General features: G+C 35.6%; 3 protein-coding genes across 4 annotated transcripts; 2 read left to right on the forward strand and 1 right to left on the reverse strand.

Moving 5' to 3' along the window:
* Positions 1 to 284: 284 nt before the first annotated feature.
* Positions 285 to 5933, forward strand: LOC132171645 (Homeodomain-like superfamily protein). The gene is made up of 8 exons (XM_059583019.2): positions 285 to 491; positions 1639 to 2377; positions 2997 to 3156; positions 3273 to 3349; positions 3449 to 3488; positions 3806 to 3863; positions 4602 to 4671; positions 5246 to 5933. Exons 2-8 carry the CDS (start codon positions 1787 to 1789, stop codon positions 5639 to 5641), a joined length of 1392 nt encoding a protein of 463 aa, XP_059439002.2. The 5' UTR covers positions 285 to 491; positions 1639 to 1786; the 3' UTR covers positions 5642 to 5933.
* Positions 5934 to 7382: 1449 nt separating this feature from the next.
* On the forward strand, positions 7383 to 17809 carry PEX12 (peroxin-12). 2 transcript variants are annotated; one of them, XM_059582016.2, is made up of 10 exons: positions 7383 to 7600; positions 8472 to 8577; positions 10234 to 10382; positions 11857 to 12106; positions 14197 to 14306; positions 14597 to 14671; positions 15372 to 15458; positions 16265 to 16351; positions 16556 to 16693; positions 17408 to 17809. In XM_059582016.2, the coding sequence occupies exons 1-10, from the start codon at positions 7493 to 7495 to the stop codon at positions 17477 to 17479; spliced, it is 1182 nt and encodes a 393-aa protein (XP_059437999.1). In that variant the 5' UTR covers positions 7383 to 7492; the 3' UTR covers positions 17480 to 17809. The 2 variants fall into 2 exon arrangements, with proteins under 2 accessions (XP_059437999.1, XP_059437998.1); XM_059582015.2 differs by lacking the exon at positions 7383 to 7600 and having other exon boundaries at positions 7641 to 8577.
* Positions 17810 to 17894: 85 nt separating this feature from the next.
* Positions 17895 to 19937, reverse strand: LOC132170878 (uncharacterized). The gene is made up of 4 exons (XM_059582018.2): positions 19734 to 19937; positions 19539 to 19627; positions 18523 to 19363; positions 17895 to 18037 (listed from the first exon to the last, which is right to left on the reverse strand). Exons 1-4 carry the CDS (start codon positions 19815 to 19817, stop codon positions 17969 to 17971), a joined length of 1083 nt encoding a protein of 360 aa, XP_059438001.2. The 5' UTR covers positions 19818 to 19937; the 3' UTR covers positions 17895 to 17968.
* Between the last annotated feature and the right edge of the window lie 880 nt (positions 19938 to 20817).

Genomic DNA, 20817 nt, shown 5'->3' on the forward strand with positions numbered 1-20817 from the left:
TACACAACAAGACAAAAAGGTTTTTAGGGTTTAGCCTAGTTGGCATGGACCCCACCACCAAGCATTGTATGAACCTTTGGAAAACTAATAAAGCCAACAATCCCACCAATTTAAAACACTTGTTTTATAAGTCAACATCATCGATGACTCATCAAAGCCAACGAATAGCAGCCAACCGAATCAGCGGTCCACAATCAAAGGCAAGTGTATCAGATGCAGCATATCATCTCCCTTGCTTATCAATCATAGATTGGAGAAGCAACTAAAGCCAACTCAACTCGAGTACGTTTCTCCTTGTTTGGGAGAGAGAGAGAGAGACAGAAGAGAGAGATTGTTGAAGTCAAGGCGACTAGCAAAAGCCCATTATCTCTATCTCATATCCGTGCAGTACCAGAATCTTTCGCTGTTGGCTGCTATTCTCTATCCTTTCTTTGCGTTCGTTTCGACTCCAGCCGCCTCTGAGCAGTGAGTTTCGGTCCAATTCCGAGATTGTAAGTTTCAATATTGAATTTTTATCATTTCTCCTTAGATTCCTCGATACCCACTTCGAGTTTTTTAGTTTTCTATGTATGTTTATGATTATCTTGTGTATAATCTGCAATACCCAATTCATTTTTTTTTGGGGGGGAATTTTATCTAAAAAGTTTTTTCTTTGTGGGGTTCTTTTTCTGAAACGAGTTGCCTTGGATTTTGACATATGAGTTTCATAATATTTGTTGTTGTATATCTAAATTTTGCTGTGTGCTTTGGTTTTTGTTTTTGTTTTTGATGTATTTTTGTTGCCTTAAGCGAGACTTCGTTGATTGGGTGTTTTGGGTTTGATTGGTCCGGGTCCTGTCTTAGTGGGATTGTGGTTTGGATGGGGGGACGTCATGATCATGTTTTAAGGTTTTTAATGGTTGGATTACAATATGGGTTTCAGCTAGTACTCGATGTCTCCTTGTCTTTTATAGTGCTAGATACAAAATCGAGCTTTTGATGATGAGTCGATGAACTACTTCAGGTGTTAAGCAACTGATTCTTGGTTTTCAGAAAAATATTTAAATTTGGAGTAAAACCTCAGAACCCAAAAAGCAATAAGTTTTTTATGCTATATTTTTTTTTTTTACATGTCCACACAAGAGATGATGGGTAATTCAAACTACTTACCTTCGCTTCATAAAGCTCATTTTGAATTTTCAAAAATTCAAAAAGCTCACCGGTTGATTCTTAGTTGAAAGTTAATTTTTGCTTCTTTTATTTATTTATTTATTTTTCTTAACTTATTTATGAAATTAAAATGTCATTAAGACTCATTTTGAATTTTCAGATATTTTTTTTTATAAGTAATCGATAATTATCACTTTCAGATATTTTATGCATGTCGTTTGAAATTTTGAGTCTGATCTCATAGGAGCTCTGAATATTTGAAATTTTTTTGGCTCAAAGTTACCTTTTCACCCATTTCCTAGCTTTATAAATGGATTGTTAAAAGATTTAAATTCTTTGAATTGTGAAGCCTTGTGTATGACGCGGCATGTTATTTCTTGAAGTGTGATAAATATTTTCCTCTATCAAGCTCTTCTCAGCGTTGGGCCATTTTGATTGTGTGGTGTTATACTTTTGTTGATGGTTTTCTGCATCATTTTCTTCTCACAGACACTAGAAGTGCTCTGGAGTGGTAGCAAGAAATGGATTAAGAAGCTCTATTACTGGGCTTGTCATTCCAATTTTTTTGGCAGCAAATAGTAAGTTTATAGTCAGGGTTGAGTATCTGACAGTGGTTGGCACTCTCAAAGCATCAACAATGATGAACATGCACCCTGCTTTATCTGTTCAGAGATCAGGTGCAAAGCAGCTCAGTAGCTTGGGGGCGTCTGGATCTATGTCTTCATCTTTTCCAGTTCTCCCCCCCCTTGTTGAAGACAAGTATACCATTTATCCAGATTCTTTTCAGGTTACCTCAGAAAGGGAACCGATGACTAATTCCATTCCCGCACGGGCTCCTGCATTAGTTTCGAACAGCAGTATTGATGGGCACTTATTTACTTTCCCTCCTGGATTTTCCAATGATGTTCATTTTTCTCCAGTTTCACCACATGGACGGAATTCCCAAAATTCTCCGTTCATTTCCCAGTCGTCAGCTGAGGGAGCATTGATTAATCACCATGGTGGAAATCAGGATATTTCCTGGCCTACAGATTCACTTGAGGATTTCCTCAATTTTCCTCAAAATGCCCCTGTTCAGAATGGTCAGGTGGAAAGCGGTACTGGTGTCATAACATCTGAGGACCACGCTAGGAGAAATGATTGGCAGTGGGTTGATGGATTAATCTCTGAGATGGATCCAGATTGGAATGAGCTTCCCAATGTTAATGTAGCAGATCCTGAGCCAAAGGTTTGTTCCTCAAGTCAATCTGATAGTTGTACATACTTGCCTTGATGTCAGGCTAACATGTTAAATTACTTGGTGCATGTGGAGCAAATTTATTCTTGAATGCTCCTTGCTGTCTGATCCCTATGAAGTGCCTTGTACATTAGCAGATGATCCACTTATATCAATTGGATCTGAAACTTTGAAATCATGTGTAGCTTTTCATTTCTTCTTTGCTTAGTGACTTGATATTTTATATTTAATATCTTTTAGTGTTTCTTAGACTATTTGAGACTCTGTTTCTTATCAGCAGTTTTTGTTACTAGATGCTCAAAGGAATTGGTAGTCACTGGCATGTGCATAAAAGCTTATTAAAATTTGACTAGTGTAAAATATATGAATAAAAATATGGTACACCCTTTGAATATTTCTGCATATTGTTTCGATCACATTTAGCCCAAAAATATGAAACATGGTAAGTGTTATCTTTTTTTTTTTTTTTTTTTTCCTTGTTTAACATGTCATTAGAAAGAAACTTTTTATTGTCATGTATTTTCATTTTTTTTTTCTGGTTTCTCTCATTTACTCTAGAAAATTAACAAAGGATCTGTTGCATTAACCATCTTCTGATATCTTGATGCAGCAACTGCAGATCCATCAGCAGCAGCCTGTACCATCTGGAGAATTTCATGGTGTCATTAATACGTTGTCCAATCCACCCCCTGCAAAGTCACGGATGCGTTGGACACCCGAACTGCATGAGGCCTTCGTGGAAGCTGTCAATCAGCTTGGTGGTAGTGAACGTGCGTAACCTCATTTTTCATGTTCGAAATTTTATTCCAGTAGGGCCTGAGAAATCATGAGGTTTCCATTAGGGCTTGACTGAATCATTGGGTGTCTTTTTGATGTTAATATACAGGAGCTACTCCAAAGGGTGTCAAAAATCTCATGAATGTTGAAAGCCTGACCATCTATCACGTAAAAAGCCACCTGCAGGTGCACTTAAAAATTTTACCTTATTTTTTATCTTTTCCCTTGTAGAAGCGAGTTCTTTACTGCCTTGAATCAGCTGGATTTTATTTTTTCTTTTGTCAGAAATATAGAACAGCCAGAGACAAACCAGAGTCATCAGAAGGTAATGATAGTCGCCTCATTTCTAATCTTTGCATGTCTAAGGCATGTTTAACCTCCAAAGGCTTGCTAACTTTCTAAATCTTTATTCAAAATTTGTGGTGCAAAACATTTTACCCCCTTGGCAGAACTAAGTAGCCGATGTATGCCTTTGCTTATGTCATGCTCCCTTCCTATCTTGTTGAGTTATAGGATGGTGTGGAAGAATACAATGCACCATTTATTTTGATCATCTTATTTTTCTTTCCAGGGTTCGCAATGCATAAAAACAGACTGCTGTAAGATGATTAGTTGAAACTGTTTTTTTTCTTTTCTTTCCAGGAACTTCTGAGAAAAAATCAACTCCTATTGAAGAAGTGAAATCTGTAGACCTAAAAGCGTAAGTTGTTGATTGTACCTAGAATTCCGGATTGTATTCATACTATTGTCTATCTGTGTACTTCTAATTTGTTTTTTTGGAATGTATAGTTTGTTGTTTTCCTATTTGTGGTATATTAATTAATTAAATTATGTCACTAAAACTAAAACTATTTTTTTTTTTTTAATAAAAAAAAAAAACTTAAAACTAATTTTATTTTAAAAATAAAAAATAAAAAACAGGATGTGAAAATTTAAAAAAATTTCATTTTTTTCTTAAAGAAAGATAATTATTATTATTTTCTTTTTTCAATATGAGGTGATCGTCAGACTGTATTAAAAAAAATTTATTGGAGTATTTTTTCTTATTGAAAAAAATTTAAGGTCAATGTTTTTTTTTTTAGGGGACATTGTCAATTTTTTTGTAGTTTATGGGGGACACTGTCCCAATTGAAAGTTTGGGGAGGATATAATCAATTGGAAGGTTGTTTGAGCGAGAAAGAAGAGAGGGAAAAGGAAGGGGGGGGGGGGGGGGGGGGTTTCCTAATTTTGTTTTGGGTTACAACTTACAAGAGACACGTTCTTTTTTTAGTTCAACAGGAATGCCTCACTTTCCAGATGAGGCTCTTTAGAAATTGGATCCATTATGCAGTTGTAGCTCTCCAAAAGCTTCCTAGAAATGTTTTATTTGGTTTGTTTGTGTGCTGTCATGCTGAATTTAGGCTGAAATCGCACTTTGTACTTTTGATTTTGATCACAGGAGTATGGGAATCACTGAAGCATTGCGGTTGCAGATGGAACTTCAGAAGCGGCTTCATGAACAACTGGAGGTAGGCAATTGATAGCAGAACTTCACTTTCTCTTACTTTAGTTTATCTGAAAAAGAGTCATGCTATAATCCTATGCGAAGTGTCGATATATTTTCTTCCTAATACGATTGAAATCTGGTGTTGAAGATCCTCTTAGGATATTCGCACTGTCAAGCATTCATAGTCCATATAAAAAACTCTTTGTATTCTCAATGGTCTGCTGAGCTTTTTCCTGCCTTGAGATCGTTACTCTCTTTTTTCCACTTGGCTGAGAATGCTGGTTTCAGAAGTGTATTTTAGTTTGATTCTTTGCAAAAGTTGAATTATGATGGTTTATACTATGAAGTCAAATTCTGTTGCTAATTCAATTCATCAATATATTATTTCTTGTAGAGGAGGGTATCAGTTACGCCCTTCTCATGTCTTACTGCATTTATTTTTTGTGTTAATCTTTCGATTATGTTACTATATGATTTTCTAACAACTACATTCAATCGTTATTTTATTTTTTCATTTTAAATTCTTGTTTGGCCTTGGTTGTAGTAATTTTTATATTTTTATATGTTCTGATATGGTAGTTGCTATGTTCCCACAGATTCAAAGAAAGTTGCAATTGCAAATTGAAGAACAAGGGCAGTATCTTCAGGTTATGTTTGAGCAACAGAGAAAGATGGAAGATGACAGGATGAAGGCCGCCGCATCTAACCCAGATGATCCTTCTGCTCCACCATCAAATGTGGTGCTTCCATCCCCTGCTGATGACAAATCAGTAACCTCGAAACCGGCTCAAGATAAAACCAGACCTGGAACTAGTAGCGCCAACACCATAGCTGGAGATGGTTCCTGGGACATGATTATGCAACAGAAGGCACATGAAGCCAGATGCACCGAGGATCGGGGACCAGGTGATGGTGTCTCTAATGCTCCACCGACGAAACGAGCAAGAGCAGACCAAACTGCAACATCATCAACTAAATCTGCATCTGATTGAAATCTTATTTTATACCATGGCATTTTGCTTCCCCACTGGATGACAGGGTAGGCCTTGATAGAGGGTTTATATGTGCAGTAGGATGAAATATGCCATTAGAAACCAGGAGATGTTTTTGGAGCTTAAAGCATTATTCTAGATGTAAATCACTACATGTTTTCTTCATTTAGGTGGAGTTTTGATGATCTAGCCTTCTGGAATCCTGTTTTATATCCTTGGTTAGGGGCTAAAGGCGTTGGAAAATGGCACTTCCAAAAGATGGATTAGCTGTATATATATTTATCCCCCACCCCCCCAAAAAAAAAAAATTGTATATATGCCTCTGGGTTGGTCATTTACAGGCACTTTTAGGAGTATAATGCGGTGTTGCATCCTTTTACCTGATAATTGTTATGTCAATTTCCGCCTGTCACAAGAAGGTAAGTGTGCATATAGAGTAATGCTATAAGGAGGAGTGTCTCTTTCATTCTCTCGAATGTGATGTGTCTTTTAAATTCACCAATAAATCAAAATTTAACAGTAATCATCGCAAATTTAATGGCGACTTTAAAAGTTATATTACAATTGGAAGAACTGAAGAAAGATTCTAGTCCTTTCAGCAGTGTATATAATGTTCATATAATGCATCACTTCTCTGAAGCCACACTTTATCTTGGCTTCTTTTTTTTCTTTTTTTCTTTTTTTCTTTTTTTCGTTTTTGGGGATCATGTATTGTAAAACTACCTTAATACGTAAATAATTTATTATAATTGTATTACATGTGTATTTATACCTACATTGAAAAAATGAAGCATAAAAAACAATATTATCATATTTTGTATAATTACTATTTTTTGGTTCTTGTCGTTCTTTATCTCTCCCCATTATTTTTATTAAATCTTTTAATTTTAATTTTTTTTTTTCATAACATCATCTTGGAATTCCCCTATCTGTTATTTATGTCATTCATCATCTTCTTATAATGACATGTATAACGGTTCTATATGAGATTTCTTATTTTCTATTCATCAATTGAATAATTAGAGCTTTTTAATTTTAGAAACCCCACGTAGGCACGTTCAACTAACAAGAATCCATTTAAAGACAACAATTGCATTGTTTTATCGTACAAATGGTTATCCCTTTTTCCTTTGCTCAAATAATAAAAATATATAAAATGTTAAAGAAATTACAAATGAAAAAAAATGCTTGGAAGGTTGTTAGGGTATGGCTAACAATTTTTTATATAACTCTTGAGCTTAGATACAAATTTAACACGAAATTAATAAATTATGTTTGAGGAGTTTGACCCGTTTTTATTAAATGGGTCGAGTTATGATTGACTTATATAATTTATACTCATGCATTAACTCGACCTGTATAAGGGTTGTCAATTTTTAATACAAAATTAGCAATTTAGGGTTAAGAGCTCTGACTCATTTAATTAAATAGATCGAATTATAATTGATCTATATAATTTTATACATATGTTTCAATACGATATAAACATAATAGGTGAACATAAACTATCACCATTACGTTCGGGCTTACGATCTTTATTATAAATTCCTTACAAACTAACACAACCGTTCACGTAACAATTATCAAATAAACTATCAAATACTTAAATTTATCAGTCAAATTTTATTACTTTTAACTTTTTTTTTTATCATTAAAATAATACTATCTGATTATTTATTTATCACGAGGCATTTTATATATAAATAAATTGCGGTTAAAACTGTAGTGCCCAACCATTTGAGCACTACCTCGTTTTGCGAAAAAACTCATCCAGTTGAGCGGAGTGACCAAAACCGAAAGAGAAAACCAAGCATCAGGCAGAGAGAGAGAGAGAGAGAGAGAGAGAGAGAGATGTTGTTCCAGGTAGGAGGGCAAGGGACTCGGCCCACTTTCTTCGAGATGGCGGCGGCTCAGCAGCTCCCCGCCAGCCTCCGCGGCGCTCTCACCTACTCCATCGGCGTATGCGGTTTTAATCTTTAAATTTCTTTGGTTTCATTAGGGATTCGAAGTTTTTTATTCCCACTAAAGTTTCATGATATAAAAATGTTTTTTTGTTTTGTTTTCTTTCTTTCTGGACAACTTCACCGCATATGTTGCTTTCAAACCCAGCTGAAAGTACTTCTCAAATGCTAGTTCTCTTATTTCTTAGGTTGTCAATTTGATAGCTTGACGACCCAGGAAGTAGTTTTTTAGCATTGGAAACGTATTCGTGACCTCCAATATTTGTTATTTAGTGTGGAAAACGTATTCATTTTGTTCATTTTTGTGATTGATGTATCTCTATAAATCTTCTCAGTAACGTGGTGGTGTAGCACTGTAGCTTTTTTCTATGAAATTGGCACGATAATGTCGTTGAGGGACACTCTTTACTTAGTGTTTGAGGCTGCCGCTGAGACATCTTAAACACTGTTGATAAAAACATTCTGGATAATCTGTGGGAATTAGGGAAGACCCTTCAAATCTTTTGCGCTGCTTAAGGAAATTCAAAACTTTATGTGCAGCCGTGCAGTGCAGGATGTCTATAAGGAATTTAAATGTGTATGCTATGCTTCTTTGTTTGCTCTGGGTTTCATCTTTTGTTCTTTTAATATGATTCTATTAATAATTCAAAGAAACTTGTGCTATTAAACGTTGCTTGCTTCTACACTTGCTTGTTGCACAATTTGAGAGTTGATAACTCAAGTTATCTGCAGTTACTGAGCAACAAATAGCCGTAATGGTTTTTACTGCACCTCTCAAGCCTCTCCAGTCTCAAATGTCCAACTCACTATTAATCGCTTATTGTTTACTTCACAAACTTGTATGTTCAGGGTTGTGCGTTGTTCCACAGGTACTGGCTTTAAGAAGACCCTTCCTCCACAGGGTGTTAGACTATGAAGATGAATTCTTTGCTTTGCTGATGCTGGTTCTTGAAACTCATAGTTTACGAACAACAGGTTTATTTCTCTGTATTCCTCCACTTTTTTCTTTTTTCTGTTTTTTTTTTTTTTTTGGGTGCTTGAACCTTCTGTATTTGTCAGCATACTTTTTCTTGTTCAATCATCTACCATGTTATAATTTGTAATACAATTTGTACTAAGGGCATAGATGTTGCCAAATTTATCCTTTTTTCCCCTCTCCAAAAAGGAGGGCGACTGACCAATGAGCTCTAGTTCAAGTGGCACATCTTTTGCCCTTAAGATTGGAGTAGAAGATATAGTTGTGGATTCAAGACCTACTGGGTGTTTGTGTAATTTACGAATTAAAAAAGAAAAAAAAAAGAGTGGTCACTATTTATGAGAATAAGAGGCTTGATAAGAAAAGAGAGCTAGATAAAGCTGATGAGTTTATGAAGGTGGTGATGCTAATCGAGATCATATGGAGATGAAATCAAAAGTTATACATCTTTAAGTAGCAACTATTTGACAGATGTATGTGTAAGAGGAATTGGGGGACTCTGTTGACTATCTTCTTCTCCATTGTGAGGTTGTTTGCGCCTTATGGAATATTATTTTAAGGCGTTTCGGGCTGTCTTGGGTTATGCTTAGCTGAGTAGTCGATTTAGTTGCTTGTTGGTGGATTGTTGGTCGAACTTAGAATGTTGTTGTGTGAAAGATGGTGCCTCTTTGCCTCTTGTGGTGTGTGGAAGGAAATGAATGAAATAAATTTTGAGGACCGCGACAGAACGTTGGAGGAGCTTGAGTCCTTTTTCTTCCATATTCTTTTTCCTTGGACAACTGCATTTATTTCTCCCTTGTTGCTTAGTTATTATGATTTTTGTGTGCTTTTTTTTTCTCCTTCTAGTTAGCTAGGTGTCTTCTCTTGTATACTTCCTATGTACCTGAGGGCGTCTTACGCTTTTTATGATATTTTGAATAGTTATCATTAAAAAAACTAATTGGATATTTTTAATGGACATTTTATTTGGAAATTGCATACTATTTGAATTATATTATACATGCTAGAGCATTGTGATCAATGTGATTGTAGTGGATTTGGTTTTCTACATGTTACCCTATGAGCATCTATTAGCTATTTGAATTTGTCCCTTGGATGCTTCAAACACCTAATGGCCTCTGTGAGGAGAAGCTGAAAGAGGATGGTGCTGGGGCTCTAAGGGAACTGTTTGGGATAAATTTATGTACATAATGCGTGGTGGATGCATATATTGTAAGAATGCGATACAAATGAACTATGAAGTTGAAGATTGAGTTGATGGTCTCTGTGTGTTTGGAGTTTTAATGAATATTAATGCTGCTTTTATTCAGCAGTGGCCCTCAAATCTAGTGAAGCAAGATGGAGCAAGGGGTGTTTCTGTAAAAATAAGAGTATGTAAAAGCTCAAAGGGAAAAAATAAGTACTACTGATGGTGATTCCATGTACATGTGAGATTGTCGATGATGCTAGCAAGTCAAATTTAGCATAAATGTTCCAACTTTTGGTTCCAAAATCCATCTTATACTAATTGGTCACTTTATCATTTTGAATCTCAAGTAATATGTTTCTTATACTGCAGTGTCATGTTGGTTAATTGCAGTAGTGTTGGCCCTCTTTAGATCATTACATGAGACTCATTGTAATAATTTTTTTTTGGTTTCCTTAATCATCTTCAGATGCATCTTTTTCTGAATCTCTATATGGCTTACGAAGGAGAGCTGTGAATATAAAAGTAAAGAAAGATGATGCTCAATTGAACTCTGCTGATGAGATTCATCACTCTGGGCTAAGAAAGCGCCAAAAAGTTCTTTCAGTTGTATTTCTGGTATAATCATCTGCTTCTTTTATCTATCTGCCTCTTCTTTATTAATCTTAGCCTCCAATAAACATTACTTTTCATGCTGCAACGATTAATGGCTGAGTTAACTGTGCAGTGAACAGTTGTAAGCACTTGTAGCTTGGTTGGTTGTCGTTGTTTTCTGTGGTCTGAGTTAGTAGTTAATAAGTGCTATGTAATTAATTAAAGGAGAGGAGCAGATGAAGCTCATCAGCATAAGCCCAAAGCTCAGCCTGAAATAAGCTTCCTCCACTCCTCTCCTTCTCTAATTACTTTGCCAAAAAAGAAAGACCCTTTTTGATATAGTTGATGAACTGATATATTTGAAGTTGTACTCTTTTCGACTTCAATCCTTGGTGCAGTCATTGTTCAACAACTTGCACACTTTTACATCTAATATATACCTCTCATGGTTTAGATAAACTAGTATGTTGAAGATTTTACTCCAGCCTCTGGTCTTCAATCAACATGCACACTTTTACATGCACATCACCAGCACTTACATAGGTTTGAGTATATGTTTAAGTGTATGTTTTACTATTTATGTACTTATACATATATGTGTGTATACTGGGCCTGGCTCCTATATGTTCAGCCTTTCACCATTGGCAGTGAACATGTGTGTACATATGTATGTCGGTTGATATGCATGTCTTGGTAAAATGATAATATTTTTATTAGATTTTGAATTGTGTTGTCATTTCCTACAAGCTTCTTTCTTACTAAGGGAGCACGGAGACTGGACTAAGGTTGGCTAAATTTAACCCTTTAATGAATCAGTAAGCATAGATGAATTTATGTTAGTTACCTAAGAAGCCCATACAAAATATCAAACTCATTTTTTTCCCTCTTTACTTGGATAGCTGCTTATTTAGCTCCCTTAGTAATTAATTTTTCTGATTTTCTTGTTCTCTTTTCTTTTTCTTCTTAGGCGTCCTCTTGTGTGCTTCCTGTGTACTAGGGTTACACCCTTCTACGCTTTTTGATATATACAACTTTACTTATTAAAAAAAAAAACACGACTCGCCTACCCCTCCCCTTTGAATAACTAGAATTTTGTGACCATCTTGATCATGTTAAGATGTCTCATTACGTTCCTCCTCAACCACGCATGTCCTTGCTGATTATATAAAACAATCTAAAGGCCTTTTTTGTGTCTCAGAATTCTATTGCCTTCAATGAAATTATGTTTGCTAATTTCTTTATTTTCTTTTTGTACTTGAGTTCATGTCTGAAGAAGATATCCTCAATCAACAATGTTATGTTTTCACTTTTGTGAAAAGAAAAGAAAAGAAAAAGAAAAAAGAAATGAAAAAGAAAAGGCATAGGTAAAACATAGTTTTGGTGAACTGTTAAAATATGTATGTCATACACGGTTTCTTGTGCTATATCCATTTCTTCTCTCTTAAAGCTCTAGCTAGATGAAGACATAACGAACTTTGACATGAATATGTATGTTCAGGTGGTATTGCCATATTTAAAGTCGAAGTTGTATTCAATCTATAATAAAGAAAGGGAAGCCAGGCTTCAAGCAAGTTTATGGGGACATGATGATGAAAGATTTGATGATACTGACTATATTGATGGAAGGGAGGATTCTCTTGTTTCAAGAGGAAACTTGGATACAGAAGCATCACTTAGGACACGTTTGACAAAGAGGATTCACAAAATTATTGGTGCTTGCTATCCATGGTTACATGCTAGTAGTGAAGGTATGCAACTGTTTCAATTTAGTTCTGGTCTTTATCTGCTCTCTGCTCTGCAAAGCAATTCTGTTTGCCTGTTTTCTCTCTCTCTTTTCTTTTTTTTTTGGGGGGAGGGGGGGGGGGGGGGGGGGGGTGTTGGGGAGGGGATTATGCTGACTTTCGATTATGCAACGAAATACAGTTTATAGCCCTTTTATGTTGCCTGTGGATTTTCTAACAAAGGGAAGCTCCTTATGTGATTTGATTAATTAACATTCTGTGCTGCTAGTCGCTCCCTGAGGCCAAGGATAGGGTTGAGCCATGTGGGTTCCCTTATAGAATTGCAAAGATCACTTGATGAGTTTCAATTGCGATCACCTATTTCTACATTCTATTTTCCATCTGGGTTGGGTATCTCCCACCTACTTCCATTCTACATATTTGTACTTTGCAAGAATAAATTTTGTGTGTATATGGGGGGTAATGCTGTTGCTTAGATTAAAGGGTTAAACACGAAATTAGTCCTTTTGCTTTTAATGTGTATCAAATTAATCCTTGGATTTTCAAAAGTGATAAAATTAGTCCTTAACCTTTCTGATGGTATAAAATTAATTTTTCCATCTACTTCCGTTAGTTGGCTGTTTATGACGTGTAAAAAAAATCAAATGGTCCAATCCTATTTTGCCACGTGTATCCTCTCCACATGATCATTGCCAAATCACTTTTTATCTCATTCTTGGCTACACCTCAGCCCACAACGTCACAAAAAAAAAAAAAAAAATCGCACATCTCTTTCACTCTTAATCCATAGCGCCGCCCTGCGCTTCTGGAGGAAGAAAAAGGCCGCTGCACAAACAATGGATGCCATGGACAACACAGTGACGTGAGAAAGCCTATATTGAGGACATCCTGTTCATTTCAGAATGGCACTACTGGGACAAATACAGCTCTTAGGGTCTAGCCAAGAAGCTTTGGTTGTATACTCATCCGAGCAGGTCAGAATCTCTGAGATAAACTTAATTAAGGAGCAGAGCCCACCCAAGAGTTATGATTGGGAATCCTTTCCAATGACCTATGAAATCCATTTTCCTCTTGTTGCTCGTATGAATATTTGTTAAGGGAAATTGGGTTTTTCACCAAGAGATGAAAACACAGACAGCTATTTGATGCTTTGTGAGTGCTCTTCTGTCGATCGTTTGTGCAGCGACCTTTGTCTTCCTCAAGAAGCGCAGGGCAGCACTATGGATTAAGAGTGAAAGAGATGTGCGGATTTTTTTTTTTTTTTTGTGACATGGTAGGGCTGAGGTGTCGCCAAGAATGAGATGGAAAAGTGATATGGCAGTGTTTGTTGATTTGGCAATGATCATGTGGAGAGGATACACGTGGCAAAATAGGATTGGACCACTTGATTTTTTTTTACACGTCATAAATGGCCAACTAACAGAAGTAGATGGAAGGATTAATTGTATAACATCAGAAAGCTTAAAGACTAATTTTATCACTTTTAAAAATCCAAGGATTAATTTGATACACACCAAAAGCACAAGGACTAATTTTGTGTTTAACCCTAGATTAAATTCTCTTTCTGAATCTTTATTTGTAATATTCCTTAATTTGACATAAGTTGTTTGTGTTAAATAAGGGTACTGAAGTCTATGCTATTATGATTTCATGACTTAATTATGCACATCTTTCGGTGTCATATTCTCGCTTTTGCCTGTCATTTCTGCAAATATCTTTTAGGTGTGTCACTGTTGGCATGTGACCTATGTTTTTATTTTTAGTTGGCAAGTTCGCATTCTTGTTCTTTAATGCATAGACTCTGTCACTCAATCCAAAGTGAGCTAACTGTCCCCTGTATAGGCAACAAACAAATATTTGATGCAGTAAATATTTATAATTAAGTGATACTTTCCCTTTAGCTACCTGGTAAACCCTTCATATTCTGAGGATTAGTGCTGTAACATTTTTAATAGGTGATGTTATGTCTTCCGGGTGAGGATATGGGCAACTGTGCTTGAAAGTGATCTAGGTCCTTTAGTTGTATCTAGCAGTTCCTCTGGGAATGTGTGGTAAATCATCCATCTAAGCTTTTTATTTTTGTTTGTACAATGCAGGAGCATCATTTTCTTATCAGCTGTTATATCTGTTGGATGCTACTGGATTCTATTCTGTAGGACTACATGCACTTGGGATTCATGTTTGTAGAGCTACAGGGCAAGAACTGGTATGATTTAGCAAGAGTTTCTTTAGGAATATTTTAGTGGCCAGTACATTTACATTTTCATACGAGCAGTCTATTTTCTGACCATTTGGTCATGCATATTGCTTTGGGCTACATATAGGTATCAAATGGCTGATATATAATAAATACAATATGTTAGAAAATGGACACTTCACTACATGACAACTCCTAGGGACACCTCACCACTTTCTAGAATAGGGACACTTGCCCCTTTCTTTTTAACAGATATATTTCTCAGTACTTACGAATTCACTTTTTTGATGTCAAGGTAGATGGATACTTCTTCTAGAATTTCAAAGATAAGAAGCCGTGAACGTGAGAGACTCCGTGGTCCACCATGGCTGAAGGTATAAATTGATTTGGTTAATTTTTCCAGTAGCTTTCAATTATACTATTTACTTTTACCGTTTATATTTGAAAATACTAACACTTTAGTGCAGTACTAATTTAAATAGTCACTTATCAAAAAAAAAAAAAAGTATTAGTTTAAGTAGTGACTTATTAATTTGGCCTATGACATATAAAAACATTGATTTAATAATCTCTTCCACTTGATGAAGAGATTTTGCCAAATTAAGTTAATGTATCTTTAAAGGATAGTGTGTCTGCTTTTCAGGGTCTATAAGGAATTAAATATGTTTCCTGTGCTATGATGCGGAAGTATGTTAAATGATTGGTTGCATTTATATGTGCCAGTCAGGGAGATAATAACATTGAAGTGAAAAGGCTTTATATTATTTTCTGTCATGTTTGAATGAATTTGGATATGTGGTAATTCCTTTACATACAGTTCTCTCATTTGTAGTTGTGCATATTGTGCTTTACCTATTCCTACCCAGTATAATGCAAGTTACCCATAAAATATTGTTGCACTCATGCATTTGAAAGCATTTAGCAGAGCTATTTTCATGAGCTTTAAAAATTAACTCGGGGGAAATATCAATAATATCTATTAAAGCATATTTGAATGCATAATGAATCTTCAAATGCTATACTTCGACTGTTTAAATGTTGATTCCCTTTTTTTTGACATATTTTATGATATAGGCATTGCAAGGAGCACTTCTCAGCTGTGTGTATACATCACTTGATTATGCACAAACGGGGTTAATTGCAGCAGTGTTCTTTTTTAAAGTGAGTATGGTTTTCCCATCTACAATGTTATGTCCTTTAGTAAGTAATAATAATCTTAAAAAAATTATAAGCATTGCAGAGTTTCTTAATACATTCAATCAAAGAAAAGAAAATCATTGTGATATGTCGTGTTGTCAATGTTATCATCTTCAATTTGTCATGTGTTTTTATGCTAGACATTGTAGGATTAGAGACTTGTAAAAAGGAGAAGAATTGGATAGAAAAGAGAGTCAAGTGGGAATAACCATGGAGTTTCTGAGGTAGGTTGTTACAGTTAGTCAAAACTTTAAACACAAAATTGGCAGAGAATATTTGTAAAAGAAAGGATGATGAATCTAGAGAATATTTGTAAAAGAAAGGATGTATGAGTATCTTCTGCAAATTTTATATGTCAGGACATTTTAGAAGTTTGTAGGCTTCATTTTATGGTACAAACTTCTTTCTTTTTGCACAAAATTGGCAGCCTTGTAGAATGTTAGTTATATAATACTGGCTTTACAATTTTACCTCTGTATTTTGGAATTTTTCTCTGAATTCGAAATCAATGTGACACTTCATAACATTCTATCATATTCCTCTCCAGGCATTAATTCACTTTTTATAACAGTCTAAACCTCTTCTGTTTGTTATCAGGGAACTAAACTTTTCTTGTTATTTTGTTCATTGTAATATCTGCAAGTGGACAACTACTCTTATAGTTTGAAAGTTATGATCCTATTCTCATTTCTTTTGATGCATTGTTTGCATTTTCATGTTTTCTTTTCCTAATAAAAAATATAAGCTTTATTGATGGCGATTACTTTTAGATGATGGAATGGTGGTACCAATCTGCAGAGGAGAGAATGTCAGCCCCAACTGTGTATCCCCCACCACCTCCTCCTCCTCCACCAAAGGTGAAGAAGCAATTTCCTGTCTGTCTTGACTTCTACTCTCTCTCTCTCTCTCTCTCTCTGTATTACCCATGTACAGTTCCCAATACCATATCAAATTGATCTACAAGAAAAAGGGGGTGGAACAAAACAATAGAATTGAATTGAAGTTCAACTTTTGTTGCTATGTTGCTTAAATAATGAAGTGCAATCTATCATTACAAACAGGCTGCTGAAGAGGGTCTTCCACTGCCACCCAACAGAACAATTTGTCCTTTGTGTTCACAGAAGCGAGCAAATCCATCCGTAGTTACAGTTTCAGGGTTTGTCTTCTGCTACGCGTGCATATTTAAGTATGTTTCTCAGGTGAGGCCTCCAGACTCTTGTTGGCTATTGGCTTGAAAAATAGAAGTGATTTTTATAGTTTTTGTGAAGTATTCTTGAAGGGCTTGAGGTATGAAATATATCTCAAAGGACATGGTTAACACAACTGAATGGATTCATTAATTCTAGGATTTCTATATAACCATTTCAAGATATATGGTTAATAACCCTATCCTCCATTTATATTGCAAAAATCATAAATGGAGTAGCGCCAAAACATTTGTATAGCATCTTTATATCTTCCCATTTTTATTCAATAAATTAGTTTTTATTTTTTAACCTCGGCATGTGTTTGGTTCTCATCAGCAAACTAATTTTTAATATCAAATACTCTCATCCATAGTTAATGATCTGCCTACAAATCCTAATTCCATTATTATCAGTTTTAAGACATGGGTTGGAACTCAAAGGAACCCAATGCTTCAATGTTTCCATGTAATGCAGTGAAAGTTGAGATTAGTTTTCCTGACACTTCTATTCACCATAGTAGTTGTTTATTGAGGCCAAACCTCTAGCATTCACCTCAGGAATACATAGTAGAGAAAAGAACTGATTTTGCATAATGTTAGGTGGACTGTTTTGTTATTGTCATAAATGGTTCCAGTTCTTGTACTAATTTTCTTTTGGTGAAAGATTTCTCTCTTTTAACACTTTTTTTGTTGTTTTTCTGGGTGGTGGGGGGGTTAAACTGGACAGTATAAACGTTGCCCGATCACATTAATGCCTGCAACTGTTGATCATATAAGAAGGCTCTTTCATGATGTATAGAAAAACCTGATGGGCATCACGAGGAAAAGCATCACATTCTTATGGTAGAAGGATTAAATAATCAGGTGAAATAAGAAGCAAAGATGCTGAGGCGCAAGTGGAGCCGTGACAAGCAAAAGCAAAATACCATATTTCTCACTCTGCAGATTTTTCCTTCAAGGGTTTTATCTGTCTTTTCATACATATTTCTTGTATTGTATCTCTTGGGGCAGTATTAGATTAATGATTATGAACAGTTATGGCATCATGTTGACACTTTTCAAGTTTGCAGGCTTGCAGCCATTGTGCACATTTTTAGAATTAAAGTAAATAAAAGGATCCTTTGAATTAGTGTTTTATGGTGTTTAAACCATCAGATAAGCACATCAAAATAAACGAGACCACATAAGTATGCTGCACAAAACACATCCATGAGACTTGAGAGTACAACTGCATAAAGCACAACACTTTACCAAGCCACCAAGCCATCTAATGTACTCCATAAAGAGGCTACACTTCAGATAGAGCTCTCTCCATTCTTGCCTCAAATGGAGAAGAATTCCATTTCACTCTCTCATCCTGCTCAACCCAAAGAAGAAAACTTATCAATACCAGAATTCAAAATGAACATTACCATGAGTCACTACACTAATAGTCTAAAAGAGCATTCTCATTGGGCTAGCCCTGTAGAAAAAAATGGGCAAAAGAATAACTCCATCCAACTACCCATTTAGCTAAACAAAAATTGCTAGCTGCTACAATGCTTTCGCAGAACACTATAGTTTAACAATGCGAAAAAGAGTACTGTAACATGCTACATCATTATCTCACTATGTTGACGTGTCATTTCCCATTTTCAATTGTATTTTCTTTTTCTTTTAACAATCCAATATGGATTGACAATGCTTAGCATGGTGGGATATTCATAGATAGTGGTGTGATATATCAATCTAATTTGGGAATGGTAATAGTGGATAAAGAAATTAATATTTTTAAGTGAATATCTAAAACAGAGTGAAAAGTAGACCCTTTGAAAAAGTGGTAGCTAAAATTTGCTCTAATACCTCTCTGTTTCTGGTGCTTGTCTTGTTCATTTCTCTGCAAGAAGAGCCTGAGTCTGAATCCATGGTCTGCCCGGTATGCCTCCAGTAACTCCCAACAGTACCTATCACCAGCTTCTCATCTGGGCTTCGGCTTCTTGACCATTTTGGAGACGCTGAGTCAGAGAACTGTTTGAGCTCTGTAACGGTCAATGCTCCCAGAATTGCCCTGTCTTCAACATTTCTTCTTGAATTCTCTTTCTCGGCCGGCGAGTTCCCGACGGAATCACTACTGTTCTTGGACTTGGGCGTGAACTCGGATTCAACCAACCAGCTTGAAAGGCTGGTGTCTGCCGGAATATTCTCCTTTGCTTGATTCTCTAAAGGAGTGGTTTTTTTTGCTTGGACCGCCTTCCATGGAGTAAGATTTTCGATTGGTTTCAAGACTAAATCAACAGACTCACTCCTTTCAATTGGATTCGACCCAATTGTCTTGACCTCCGGCATCGGACTGTTAACCTCCTTGTCGCCGGTTTCAGTGGCACCGACATGTTTTCTTGAATCGATTGACAAAGAAAACAATGACTCCGACGATTCTTCTTGAACCGGTGAATGAACATCTCCAACCTCATCATCATCATTATCCAAATCACAATCTGCACAATTTTGGCATCTGTGCTTTGGTGGAGAGGATAATATGCTTGAAGCAATCAAACCCGAAAAGGGTTTTCTTTCTTTACTTGTTTCTTCTTGCTTTTCATTCTCTTTCTCCTCATTGTTTCCCAACAAAGTAGTCGCAACTTCATTGGTTGATGGTTCCTCATAGTTTTTGACATTCAGATCAAAGCAAACTTTCTTTCTAGCACTGCAATTTGAATTGAAATTTTAGATAAACATAGAGATAAATTCAAAATAAAAAATATATATAAAAACTACCCAGAATAAATAAAGCAGAGATAATAATGAAATCTACCCAGATAACAAAAATTAGAAAAGGAAACAAAAATCAAGATCCGAGCTTGTAAAGATGGAAAACTCACTCTGATTCTGTGATGGGATTAACGGGATTTTCAATGTCTTCTTGATTTGGTAGTGCGGTAGGTTGAAAAGCTTCATTAGCTTCAAGACTCTACAAATTTCCAAGAAGTAAAAGCAAGCGAAAAAGATATCAGAAATAATTAAAGCTGATAAAAATGAAAATTCCCACGAAAGTTGAAGCTCTGTAGTGGGTTTACTTGGTCTGTAGAGGTAGTTTCATTGGCCAATTTTCGATGTTTTTGACGCTTAGGAGTACCAAAGCAAGCCGGAAAGCACCCCATAATTAGCCACTATTGACTTCTATAAAGTTGCCTTTCTTTCAAAAGAGAGAGAGAGAGAGAGAGAGAGTTTGATGAGAGTGTAGAAGGGGAAGGTTGGGGGAGGGGAGGAGAAAACGGTCAAGAAAATTTGAAGAATCTTTGATGGCTGAGAATATGACCGTTGGGAGTTCATTTAAAAATGCTTCGGCTTCAATTTAAGATTGGCCGCTGAGCACACGTGGGTTTTAACTTGAACGACCCGCTGAGTTCAGAGAACAGGTATGCTATTATGCAAACCGTAATTCACTAATTTGTATGAAATTAAAAATGCAAAATGGGACTGATCGAGAAAAAAAAAAAATTAAACAATATTATTCTTCACACTCATTTCATTTATTACACTTATTTTACACAACATGACGTGTTTTAATAATTAAGATCTTATTCGGGATCCAATTAGTGAAAAGACAATAATACGCTTCAAATATAACTAACTGGTCTAATTCTGTGTTTTAAGTTGTCTAACATATCAAACTACTTAAAACACGTTACATGGGTGCTGCTAACATATAATTTCTTTTTAATATATATTATAAACATAGGATATTACATGAGCAAATAAAAATCAAACAAATTCAAATGAATTATCAATTATCATGAAATCATTATCAAAAAAAATATATACATGTTTCCCACAAATTTGATACAAAAGAGTGAAGTCATTCTCTCACAAAAAAACGTAATGCTGAGGTCCTTATCTCATGGAAAACAAACGTAAAATCGATAATCATTATTACCAATGTAAACCCACCAAATGGAATTTATTGATTTAACGTGGAAAACTTTTGGGCCTTTTAGTCATATCATGTTGCTCCAGAAATTTGAAAAAAAGAAAAAGTTAGCACTGTTTTATACATATGGATTCTTATTGATATTTTGATAGGGTTGAGTCAAGTTATACTATAATTAGAGTTGAGAGAATACCTGCAGTTTTTACCGTCAGCGGATAGGTGCTACTATA

This window comes from Corylus avellana, chromosome 1 (genome assembly GCF_965113065.1).
Source record: "Corylus avellana chromosome 1, dhCorAvel1.hap1.2, whole genome shotgun sequence".
In the NCBI taxonomy this organism is placed as follows: Eukaryota; Viridiplantae; Streptophyta; class Magnoliopsida; order Fagales; family Betulaceae; genus Corylus; species Corylus avellana.

Bases quoted from the DNA above. Each gene is read 5' to 3' on its own strand.
- LOC132171645 (XM_059583019.2), top strand. From the start codon at position 1,787: ATGATGAACATGCACCCTGCTTTATCTGTTCAGAGATCAGGTGCAAAG. The intron at 2,378-2,996 runs GTTTGTTCCTCA...ATCTTGATGCAG, and splicing joins TAGCAGATCCTGAGCCAAAG to CAACTGCAGATCCATCAGCA. The intron at 3,157-3,272 runs GTGCGTAACCTC...GTTAATATACAG, and splicing joins TCAGCTTGGTGGTAGTGAAC to GAGCTACTCCAAAGGGTGTC.
- PEX12 (XM_059582015.2), top strand. From the start codon at position 8,358: ATGGTTTTTACTGCACCTCTCAAGCCTCTCCAGTCTCAAATGTCCAAC. The intron at 12,107-14,196 runs GTATGCAACTGT...TGTACAATGCAG, and splicing joins GTTACATGCTAGTAGTGAAG to GAGCATCATTTTCTTATCAG. The intron at 16,352-16,555 runs GTGAAGAAGCAA...CATTACAAACAG, and splicing joins CTCCTCCTCCTCCACCAAAG to GCTGCTGAAGAGGGTCTTCC.
- LOC132170878 (XM_059582018.2), bottom strand. From the start codon at position 19,817: ATGGGGTGCTTTCCGGCTTGCTTTGGTACTCCTAAGCGTCAAAAACAT. The intron at 19,364-19,538 runs GTGAGTTTTCCA...TTCAAATTGCAG, and splicing joins AATCCCATCACAGAATCAGA to TGCTAGAAAGAAAGTTTGCT. The intron at 18,038-18,522 runs GTATTAGAGCAA...TGGGTTGAGCAG, and splicing joins CAAGCACCAGAAACAGAGAG to GATGAGAGAGTGAAATGGAA.